The 12,346-nt window shown below is 43.4% G+C and overlaps 1 protein-coding gene across 1 annotated transcript in view; it reads left to right on the plus strand.

Moving 5' to 3' along the window:
* FAM105A (family with sequence similarity 105 member A) overlaps window positions 1-12,129 on the plus strand; it is a 28,469-nt gene extending 16,340 nt beyond the window's left edge. The window contains exons 4-8 of the mRNA XM_009287972.2: window positions 128-219; window positions 4,606-4,755; window positions 5,553-5,681; window positions 8,960-9,232; window positions 10,389-12,129. Of these exons, the coding sequence (XP_009286247.1) occupies window positions 128-219; window positions 4,606-4,755; window positions 5,553-5,681; window positions 8,960-9,232; window positions 10,389-10,568 (824 nt within the window). The 3' untranslated portion in view covers window positions 10,569-12,129. The remainder of the gene's footprint in view (window positions 1-127; window positions 220-4,605; window positions 4,756-5,552; window positions 5,682-8,959; window positions 9,233-10,388) is intronic.
* The last annotated feature ends 217 nt before the right edge of the window (window positions 12,130-12,346 follow it).

Below are 12,346 nucleotides of genomic sequence, written 5' to 3' on the forward strand. Positions count from 1 at the left end.
TGCATCCAGCTCTGTGTGTCTCCCCATTCCTTACCCCCCCCCCCCCCCCCGCACCCCCCGACCCGCAACTACCCTTTAGATGCAGAACAGCAGAAGGTAACTAATCTGTGAATTAATCTCGATTTAGGGAATCTCAGCGTGCTGACAGAAGTTGACCTACTTGGTTATAGTGCGAGAGAATGGAAAGGGGAAACAAAGCAGGCCAAACACATGAGGGAGGTAAGCATTAAATTTTAATCTCTGAATGAGGAAGGGGAGGGGGGAGAAGAAGTACTTGGGAGAGGAATAGCATTCCCAGTGCAAGCAGCTGCCGAAGCTACCAGAGCCTGCTACACCAGCTGCCTAAAGGAAAAGCAAAAGGGACAGCATGAACATGGGTCTAAATAAAGACTGCAGTAGAGCAGGTCAAAACGTAGATTGGATTTTAGTCATGCGTCTTCTCCAAATTCCCCCGTGTAGCACCGATGACCCATGCAGTGGCTTTAACAGGAAAAATCATCCCCAGTGCTACAGCCCAAATAACTTGGTCTTAGGCGCTGTCTCTTGGCCAGCCTTTGATTTAAGGTAAAAACTCTCATTCCAGGGAGGAAGGAAACACACCCATTTCTCTGAAGGTCCATGTGACAGCAGCCAGTGCTTGGCACCCTCCCCAGCAGCCGCCACGGCCCCCTGTCCGGCTGCATCAGCTGCAGCTGGGGGCAGGCGGGGCAAGAGCTCACATCTGACCTGTGCCAGGTTAGATCGGTGCTCAGCAGGCAAGGACCAGCGTGCTGGATGGCAGTCATCCCCTGCCTTCGTGCAGTGTCCGTCTGCTCCAGCTCTGCGCCCTCGGCTGTGCGGCGCTGCCGTGGCGCTCCCTGTCCAAGACGCTTCTGCACTGGCATCTTCCCCTGCGCAGGGCGCTGCAAGCAGGACACAGGCAGGTTAATTGCACCCGGCAACTCCTGCTGCCTCATACCACACACAGCTAGGACTAACAAGCTACTAGTCTCACAGTTAATGTCCTCGTCATCCTCAGCACCCCCATCAGCCGCTGAGGGGTGGCTGGAGACAGCCCTGGGCTGTGTGGGGAGGTGGCAGCCGCCGCTGCTTGTGGTCATCAGCTAATCCTCGGTGCTGCTGGCCAGCAGGAGTAGGGAAGTGATCGTGCCCCTGTACTCGGCCCTGGTGAGGCCGCACCTCAAATACTGTGTTCAGTTTTGGGCCCCTCACTACAAGAAGGACGTTGAGGTGCTGGAGCGTGTCCAGAGAAGGGCAACGAGGCTGGTGAGGGGTCTGGAGAACAAGTCTTATGAGGAGCGGCTGAGGGAACTGGGACTGTTTAGCCTGGAGAAGAGGAGGCTGAGAGAGACCTCATCGCTCTCTACAACTACCTGAAAGGAGGTTGTAGCGAGGTGGGTGTTGGTCTCTTCTCCCAAGTAACTAGCGATAGGACGAGAGGAAATGGCCTCAAGTTGTGCCAGGGGAGGTTTAGATTGGACGTGAGGAAAAATTTCTTTACTGAAAGAGTGGTTAAACATTGAACAGGCTGCCCAGGGAAGTGGTTGAGTCCCCATCCCTGGAGGTATTTAAAAGACGTGTAGATGAGGCGCTTAGGGACATGGTTTAGTGGGCATGGTGGTGTTGGGTCAATGGTTGGACTCGATGATCTTAGAGGTCTTTTCCAACCTCAATGATTCTATGATTCTATGCTCTTTTCTGATTATCTTTGGTATTTTTTTCCCTTCTATGGTTTTTATTCCTTTTCATGTAAGGCATTTTTTGTGTTTTTTTTTTCCTTCTCTTTTTTTTTCCCTCTTGTATCTTTGAGCTGCTAGCTGCGACTATCTTAATAATTATACTTCTCCCTGGATTTTTATTTCTCTTACTTTGCATCATTTTAGCTGAAATAGTTTCTTGCAGCTTAGTAAGTGTTCTTCGTAACTGTGAGTCAAGGTGACAGAGTTGTGCTGCACTGAACTGGGCATTGAGTCATGGATAGCTGAACTCCTGAGCCAAGGACCTCCTAAATTCATGGTTCACCAACACTAGATACACTGTTTTCTGTCAGCTCACCAACGTGTTTTTCAGTTCTGTACGTTGTGTGTATGTGCTTACACCCGATAGGCAGAAATGGCAGCTGCACTTCCCGCAAAAGACATCTGTTACTGCACGTGCAGTGGGCTGTTGGCAGCTACATCTTGGTGGCCATTAATGGAGGCAGCGTGGCAGGGGGCATGGCGGGAGCAGCGATGCCCTCTGAAGGGCCCTGACCAGTGCTTGAGGTTGGAGCAGCACTACAGTACGCTAACTTGTGAGAGGGATGGGTCTCGGGAGCAAAGAAGAGCAAACACGTGTTTTATGGCTCTCTGTTTCAGCTGTTTTAAGCCTTAGTCACCAAGGTAGGCTCAAAGACCATGGGCTGGATTTTTACTTTTCCCATAAAACTTATAGCTAAAGTAGCTATACTGGTGGTAGAGTGCTAGTATCTGTTAAGCGTAGAGTCAAATCCAGTGACTCAGCTAACTGTGACGTTATATCCTCCTATCCTCATGGTGTGGCATTTCAGACCAGCACAGGACAAATGTAGCACTGGGTCCATATTTCTGATTATCTGATGATGGTGGGAACACTGACCATGAGATGCTGAGAGAGATCAAAAAGGCAGAGGGGGCAGGAGATGCAGTAGTAATGAGAGACACCAACTAGCCATCTGCACTGGCAACAGCTGTGGGGTTGAATGTCAAGGTGCTGCCAATGACTGTTTCATGGATCAGCTTTTCAGGGAGCCTTTAGGAAAAGAAGCAATCCTTGCCTTGGTCCTGAGTAGTGCACGGGATCTGCCTCAAAATGTCACTTTCTAATTTCTGTTGCTGTTCTCTGGAACAGGAGACAGCACATACTTGCATTCAACATCCTTGCAAGAACAACAAAGCAAAAAAAATTACTACAATTGCATCCACCTTCAGAAGGGGAAACTACATAAAAACAAGGAAGTATGTTAAAAAGAAGCTAAAAGACAGCTAAGAGTCTTGAGTATTTACGGTCGGTGTACTTGACATATATATATAGCTTTAGGTCATGGTATTGGAATCACAGAGCAAATGCATAACAAGAATGACTTAAGAAAGGGTAAGATGAAGCTGATAAGGCTAAACAGCAGCATAAGGGAGTTATGAGAAAAAAGATGATGTCTTTCAAAAAGCTGGAATTGTGTCCACATGATGAACAGATACACTTTTTCAATTAAGTGTAGTTCAAAGAGTTTGAAAAACTTCTCTTTAAGAAGTTAACAAAGGATCCGACTTTGCCAGATTAAATGCAGGAACACAGCAATACCAAAAGTGCCCAGGACAACACACAACAAGGCCAATAGTGATTTTGAGGAACAAGTAACAAAAGATAGCAAAACTTTTAATACATTTGCAAAAACAGACTGGGCAACAAGCCTTTCAGAAAATCCATGAGCCTTCTAGGTGATCAGAGCTGAAAAGGAGACTCCTTTATATAGAGCAGTCGGTGGATGGCTGGTTATATCACGTAGAAGTTATGACAGTAAGGAGCACATTTTAGGATGAGGTCTCATGAGATCCTGAACCAGCCTAACCTGCTTGCAGTCCCCAAAAGGGGCAGTCCCTTGCTTGTCTTGCCTCTTCCTTTTCCTCACCTCATTCTAGCTAAGCAGTCCCTCTCCCTCTTTTGCGCTCGCTCTTACGTCTTCTGTTGGATGTGGTTCACGAAGATGGTGAGCTGATAGAGCCGGTCATCCTGAAGGACCCTTGTCTGAGCCACCTGAGCTTGCTGAAGCAGCAGGAAGCTCCCCCAGCAGGATGAATTCAGTAGGCTTACTATCACAGCCAATGCAAAGTAAGGGTAGTGGTGAGAAGTAGCAGCTGAGAAGTGGTGTTGGGATGGGGTGAGGAAGCAACTGAGATGACAGAGGACCAGGAATTGGGACCGCCTTCCTGCCCCCTTCAGGAAGCAAACTGTGAGACTGATGCAGCAGCCTGTGGAACTGTAGAGTCCTCTTTCTAATTCTCTGCTAGTTTATTGATCTGAATTGTCTCACCAAGGGCTCAGATGAGAGCCAGAGGTAATGCAGAGGAAATACAGGGAGCGCGTAGCTGGAAGAAGGGCTATCCACTTCAGCACAGAGCTGCCAGAGCTGCTTAGGTCACCATTGCACGATGGATTCAGGTCAGTGCAAGATGATGTTTCTGCCAAAAGGACTTTTCTCCAGACGCCTGTTCTTGCCCTTTGGCTGCTCCACCCCATGTGTTGGCACATGTTGTGAAGTGGTCAGGGTTAAAGCTATTATGGCAAAGAAGTCTTCGCTGTCCTGCTTTGGTTGACCATGTGAATGTTTACACTAGCAACAGTGCAGAGACTGGAGGAAGTCGCTGGGTTTGGAGGGAGTGCAAAATCACTCTTAAGGGGCAGTGCCAGCGTAAGGAGTTTACAAAACCTATGAAGTTAGAACATTTTTGTGTATATAAAACTTACAAATATACTCACTCTTTCCCCTAGCCCCCCCTTATAAGTAGTTCGGAATTGGACTCCAATTCAACATGGGTTTGGTCTGAGGTTTAAAATGTTTATTGCTAAATTTTTTTGGTCTTTTTCTAGGCATATGAAGAGTTGTTTTGGAGCTATCACATCAAATATCTGCGACAAGTCAGGAGGGACAACTATTGTGTACTAAGAGCAGTGCTTTTTCAGATATTCAGCCAAGGCATTCCTTTTCCATCATGGATGAAGGAGAGAGATATATTAAAGGTAAAATTCATTTCCTAAGTGAACATGATTCAGGTGACCTTGCACTGCAGAAGGAAGCTTTGTTCAATGTGAAAACTGACGTGTCTGATACGGAAGTAGAGGAGAATCATTATCAGAATTTAAAGAGAAGTTTTTCAAACTCTTTGAACTACACTTAATTGAAAAAGTGTCCCTGATGTAAACGTACCGAAGTGAACGTCAGTCTAAATGGTTATTAAAAAAAAAAAAAAGTGGATGGATAAATGTTACTGCCACCCTGCTAGATGTCACTCCCTTAACACAAAAGGATATTTGAATCCTCATCCACATCCATGCAAAGTCCAGTGGCTTGCTTGGGAGCTGCCGAGTGTGTTGCTGGAGCAGCAGGAATCCTGCCCTGGGCTCCAGGAGCTCTGGCAGGAGACAGCAGCGGGGAGGTGGGGAGCTATAGCTGCTGCCTGTGGGGACGCGTGTGCAAGCTGGAAGGTGTCTGTAATCCTAAAAACCTCACTGAGCTTGGATGTGTCCAGCTTTTCCAGAGTGTGGGTTATATATTTTGCTGAGAGCGTATTTTCTTCTTTTTTGGCTGGCCCTGCTTTAAAAGATTCTTAAGGACTGGGCAGTCAAATGGAGCCTCCTTCTTAACATTTGAGTTGTTCCCAAGCCCATTTTTTTGTTGTTGTTTGAACTGTACAACAAGAGGACAGAACCACATCGTAAATTAAAATGTGTGTAGACAAGTTTATATAACTTTATATTCTACTTCTCGTTATGGTTATAATCTCTACTTAATTAGCTTTTTTCCCCCCCCTCCCCAGCTCCCTGAAAAGCTTTTGTATTCTCAAGGTTGCAACTGGATTCAGCAATACAGTTTTGGGCCAGAAAGATACATGGGTCCCAATGCCTTTGGTAAATTGCGCAAATGTATGGAGACATTAAAGACAAATGTGAGTATTTAGGAAATGGCTGGGGGAATAAAATCACTGAGAAACGAGTTGAGATAGAGTTAGGGAACTGTTCCTTGTTACATGTTTCTATGGCAGTCAGCCTCCCTACCAGGTTCATAGTGCTGAGCTGCTGGGCAGGCCATCGCCTCCCCTGCAGGAGAATCCAGCTTTTGGGGATCTACTAGGTTAAATACTAGGGGTCCCCCTGAAAGTTAGGGAGGCCATCCTCCCCACAGCTGTTAGTTGCTGCACGGTTAGTTGCCCTTGCCATCAAGTGGCTCCTGCAGCACCTCATCATTTTGATTAAAAATAACAACATGCTGTATGAGATCCTCCTGGATTCCCTCCCCAAATGGGAGGGAACAAATGAATAGTGCATTTTCTTTTCAAACTATTGTCTTTCCTCTGCTTCTCTTTCCATGAAACATTGTATTTATCCAGTTTTACTATAATTTCTTTCCGTAACCTGAAGCACTTGATTACAAAGACCTGTCAGCCTCACTGCCCCCTCTGCTCAGCAGAGCCAGATTGCCTGCGTTCCCAACCAGAAGCGTAACTCTTACTTACATATTTAAAACGTTGGGAGTTTTAGTAGCCCCAAAGCCTTTTGAAACAGTGATAAAAATTAGGCCTGACAGAACCTTGCACCTTCCTTGTGCTCCCCTGGGGTTCCTGCGTGTCTGCAGTTGCGCGAGCTGTGGACTGTTCTATTTCCTTTGCCACAAGCTGTTCCTAACACACCACCACCCCTCTCCTCCCCATCTTCCTCCTGCTGGGCAGTTGCTTTCTATGCTCTACTGGGTCACAGCCATCAAATGGATACTGGTATTTGCTGGACTCCAGGGTTTTGGCCAAGATTAGGTTGAAACGCTTCTCTGAAGGCATCCATTATCCAGTATATCAGACCTTAAACTGTCATTTTTAATTCTACAATACAGCTTACGGTTCTGGGTTGTCTTACCACAGCCACAACAGCTTATTTTACTGGTACACATTTAAGCTAGTTCCTTTTATGCGGTCCTGTGTATATGAGCCACAACTCTGTAGTTTTAAACCCTATTTTCAGTGATAGTAATTGTTACTTAAAGAAAAACAACAAACCACAAAGAGACTGATTTAGTTCTAGAAACAAAGCATTAGTAATAAAAAGAGGGAATTAAAATAGAGATCTGGTCCTTGTCCCTTGCCTGCAACCTTGCCGTGCCACAGTGACAACTGCCTGTCTTCTTGAGACGTGCCTGGCGGTTCTTGCATGCAGTTATCATTTTGTTCTGGTTGCTCTTCGCATTTGCCAGTGTTGGGTTGTTAGGCTTTTATTTTTATCCTGTTGTAGCTCTTTGTAAGTTGATGTTAGTTCCTTAGCATGAAGCATTTAAACTGGATGTTTGTACAGAAAAAAGTTTCAAGTCAGCACGGTGAACAAATTTGTACAATTAACAAATTGTTGCAGAGCAGCTGTATTATGCATTATGCTGTCACTGGGCATGAGGTCTAGCTCCCAACTTTATTTTATTTTTATAAAGATGCTGTTTGGCCAATGAGAGGGATTTTTGCCTATTTTCACTAACAGGGTTTTACGGTACATTTAGTAGTGTGAAAAGTGCTAAAGAGCCAGCACTGGGAGTTCAGGTTCTGCTGTATTTAACTGTCTACTTAGTTCTTTATACAGCTGATACTGTAGGAAACCTTGTGTGTTTCCACAGAGTTTGGATAGCCAGATTTAGTAAATATTACTTAGTGTCTGAGGCTTATAGATGCACCTGTCTGCTCCAGCTATGGTTTTAAGATACAGGGGTGGTAGGGAGTGGTCGCTGCCAAAGGTATTTTAAGCCTTTCAAGGAGTATTAGTCATATACCTGCACACTCTTTTTCCAAGAAGCTTGCTACGCACCCCAAACTCATGAGTCTGGGCCTCACTCCAGACTTGCCTCCATTGACCAAGCCACAGAAGAGTGCCTGGTTGTTGGGTAAGCTGGAGACGTTTGCCTCTCTGCTGCCTTCTCCAGCTCCGTCATCAGCTTGTGGGCTGCTGCCTGCAGATGCTGTTGTGCCTGGGCCATGTTGGTTAGTAGGTGCTTTACACTCAGGACAGGCTTTTCGCTTAGGTAGTAGAGGTCCTCTAGCAAAGGGGCAGTAGTGGTTCATCCACTTGGTCTCATTTTTAACCTGTAAGGAAAGTCTTCAGGAATGCATGAGGAGATGGGGGATCTGTTTCTCGATTTAGTATTCATGTGTAAATTAGATTTTTGTTGTTGCAATTCAGTTTATGGCCACTTCGACATATAAATGATACAAGCACAGAATTAACTGAAATTCATTTGAATCCCAGTCATTGAGCGTCATCTCTTACTGTGATCCCAGAAAACCTCTCAGTTCCAGATGACTCTTTTTAGCCACTGTGTTCAGGACTGGGTGCTTTAAGCTTTCTGATTTGATACCCAGTCCAACATTGTCTCCTGGATGGGCCATTTTCTGGGTGTGAGCACTGACTTTTGACCCCTCTAGAGCAACAGAGAGCTCAGGAGATCTCGTTACCAGCCGTGAGCAGAATGAGAAATTCCTACCCCGTTCATGTCCCGTGCAGGTCTTTGTCATGTCCCTTCTTGTGTGGCCAACTTACCTTGACCTCATGAAGCAGAACACACTGAAGACATACAAAAGTGTACAGTTCATAATGCCATGCTGGCTTGTCCAGTTTGTATAGGTTCCTTTTAATCGTCATGCTTCTGAATTGGGCTCAGCATCTAAAGAATTCAAGCTAGGATAACTTTAATGTAAAGGGTACTATAGAGGAAAATCACTGAATTTTGGAAGCTGTAAGTTAAAAACAGGTCAGGAGTCATCACTTAATCTAACCTTTGCTTATGGCCCAGTGTGTATGTCTGATGCACCCGCACAGATTTCCTGTAACTTTCTGAGGTCCTTTTGGTGGTTACGCTTCTGTGAGACTCTTTACTGACAGTGATACCTGGATTTTTCTGTGGTGATGGAGAGTGGCTTTTGTACAGGGGAATTACATTTGATTTCTCGTAGATTATCATTAGCATCCAGATGCTTCGAGCTGTCTGTAGCAAATAAGTTCAGCTGGATAAATGGAAACTGAAATGTGTAAGGCTTCAAATTTCACTGCGGATCCCAAAGAGCCATGTGCTTATTTGTACCACCATTTGGCCACAATAATGGTATAGTACAGACTGGCAATTGTTCCTGTTTTGGAGTCTTTCATATTAAATAGAATTCTTAATAATTTGATTAATATTCTTCTGTGTGCTTTCCAGTGGACTGAAATAAGTGCTACTAAAGATCATGAAGAAAGAGGAAACGTGTGTAATACACTCTTTTCTGATGAGAGCAAGGAGCACAAACTGTATGAGGCCATAAAATTCATCATGCTCTACGAAGTTGTCGAAGCCTATGAGCAGATAAAGAACAGGGAAGAACCCATACACAACCTTTTTAGCCTTCTCTTTGCTCGTGATTCTTCATCTGACCCTTTGAGTTTCATGATGAATCATCTCAACTCCATAGGTGACTCTATTTGCCTAGACCAGGTAATAATATAAATGAAAAATACATCACAAAACTTATTCCATCTCTGACGTGATTCGGTGAATATATCATACATCATCCGTGATAGCTGGCTCAATTTTTTTCTCTGGGATGTGGGGAAGTGGACTGAGGTTTGTCATTTACCTTCCAAGAAAAACACTGTAGTAGAGTAAAGTGGGATGGACAGTTTTCTTGCTGGGCCAGAAATAAATGCTGCAAGCTATCAGTGAGACATAGTTTAGAACAATGATAACTTTTATATGTAAAATAATTTTCAATTATGCAGATTTGACCCGTTGTTTTGCTTTTCCTATCTGTTTCACCATGCCAAACCCTTTATCATCACTTATTTTTTCCCCTCTCTTTGGTTCTCATTAGATGTAATGTCTGTTAAGAGTAGGTAATGAGAACTCTATTAATTGTTCACCTTTATATGTTAAGATTTTTTTTTCAATTTTATATTTAGTGAGGTGTTAAGTACTGACATTTAAGCTCCACACTGCCACTCTGCAAATAGTTTCACTTTCCAATGGGTGAAATTATTTTTTATAATCAAATTCAGTTCAACTGTTACATGTTGCAGTCGCCTTCAGGAGCAATTTGATTATAACTGGACAAGTTTTGCTCTGTCTGGCTATGCCTAAGGATATGAGCTTTTTCCAAAGCATTTTTCCAGATTAAACAATCCTTTGCAAGAAGCGTCAATGAAGAGGCCAGTTCTCAAGTTTCATATACATGAAGTACAAGGAAGTTTTTTCCTTTTACTATTATATTTCCCTCATGTAGCAAGTGATCACAAGGTGGCAGGCTTCCCATTTTTCAAGGTGTATCAGTCTTTTAATAATGGATAGTTCCTTCGTGCTCCCCACTAAGCTGTGTGAGCTGGCTTTGGGAGCAGGTTATGTATTGTCAGGTGGAGGAGGGATGTTTCCAAAGTGTCAAGCATTAACCAGAATATCCTCTACATGCAAAAGAGCAGTGGAAGGACTGTTGGAACATTGAGAATACCCTCCAACTTTTAATTTCCTTACTTCGCTCACAAAAGGGCCCCTTTTACTCCTTGTTTTGAAGCTAGGTGACTTGCCTTAACTTGGATTATCTTCGGTTTAGTTTTTTAAGTCTAGAAATAAATGTCTTACAGACTTCTTTCATCTTTAGGTTGAACTGTCTCTTCTTGGATACTTACTTGAAGTAAAGATAAGAGTTTACAGACTGCATAGGTTTAATACTGAGGAATTTCAAGTAGACTATCCAGATGAATACCGAAGGGAATGGAATGAGATTTCTCTCCTGACTGAGGACGACCGCTACTATCACATCCCCCTTTTCAGAACATGAAGGACCAATGACTGTTTTTTTTCCTTTGTATAATACAGTGAGTGACCAGTTCCAGTGAATTGGGTTTCTAATTGGCAGCAGTAAGATTTTGAGAACGCTTGTTAATGATTACAAAATGATTTATGGTTTTATTGTGTAAACATTTTGCTTTCCCATTTCAGCTCAATTCACCACCAGTCGGCCATAAAAAACATAAAATATTTTGCTATACTGTCTGGGGGAAAAATGTCGTATTTGAGGGTTGTCAGACAAAAAAGCTTAGACTGCATGACGAAGAAGGCAAAGGTAATGTTGGGTTTTCCATTGTTAGCCTAAGGGTTTACTCTGACATCTCTGGATGGGTTAAACTCAAGTTCCTAAAGCAATTACCGGTTTTCCCTGGTCTGTCTCTAGCTAGGGAGGATGAATCACACAGGAAGCAACTCCGGGGTCCCACAGTTCATACTCCGGGCTATTAAACTTGCATTGACTTGGGGCTACCTAGGATGGGAGGATGTAGAGTGGGGCCTCTGCATAGCTGCTTCAAATCACATGTGGCTTCCCCGGTTGCTGGAACACCTCCCTCCAGGGATGGGCAGAGCAAGCAGCTGCAGGCTGTACTTACTTCAGGCACCTGAAATTAGGCTGTCTGCACTCAGCGCTGATAGCTGAAGCTTAAGAAATGTTACACAGGGGGGGACAAAAAACCAACCTACATACAAAAGAATACTGTGCCAGTGAATGGAAGATCTACTTTATAACTGAGGAAAGTACACAAGCTTTCCCAAACCTAAAAAGGGCAATATTAATTAATAAGTAACATGCAATAGAGTTAGACCCAGTAGCTGCCTATGGTTTTTGTCAGCTTGTAAATCCTTTAAGGGCTGATTTCAACATTACCTGCCAAGAGATACCAAGATTTCCTTTGCAATTCATCTGAGAAAGCTGTGCACAGAATACAGTCACAAACACTGCCTTTTCAGAAAATACTAATTTTCTAGGCCTTATGTACATTTAGCAGTGTGTATACATGTTTTATCCTCTGTGTATATATTAATCTCTTTGCATAAGATTGCTATCTTTTGTTTAGACCTCAATGTTTGAAGCAGTCTGTCTGGGACAACTAAATGAGATTTACTCTTATTCCATGGAATATTTTGCCCAGTTCTCTTTTCTAAAAGAATCGATTGTGTTTTGATTATTTCTAAAATAAGGGACCTTAATTTGAACAAATATTAAAATTATTTAGCAGATCTTGCAAGATATTTGTGGAAATCTTACAATCCCATAGGCATACGGTTGTATTGAAAAAAGTGGGGTTTTATTAAGAAGCAAAGCCTTGCCTTTCCTTATGCTAGAGCTATGGGGACAGGCAGGTTTGGTTTTGAACTCCTACAGGAGAAAATACAAGCCAGTAACAAAAACGTGAACAGGGCCTGCAGGAGCGAAAGCAGTTGCATGAGGCAACTAAATGGTAATGCTTGCAGTGCACAGAGACCGCTCTGTTCTTTCGTGTAAAGGAAAGCAATTTCATCCCTTACAGTCCTCTTATTTGTATGTATATGTATATATATTTATAAACACAAACACCCGCGTTCTTTATTAAAAGTTTTGTTTCCTGAAAGTTTTTGAGTTCAGTTTTGTTCAATAATTTGTAGCTTTTAATTAAGAAGGCGGTGATACATATAATAATTTCATCTCATCAAAACCGGCATATCAAATATTTTATTTATTAAAAGAAACTTTTTTCACTGAATGAAATAATTTGCCTACTTAAGATTTGGTTCTGCTCCGCATGG

Source organism: Aptenodytes forsteri, unplaced genomic scaffold (genome assembly GCF_000699145.1).
Source record: "Aptenodytes forsteri isolate BGI_AS27 unplaced genomic scaffold, ASM69914v1 Scaffold27, whole genome shotgun sequence".
Lineage (NCBI taxonomy): Eukaryota > Metazoa > Chordata > Aves > Sphenisciformes > Spheniscidae > Aptenodytes > Aptenodytes forsteri.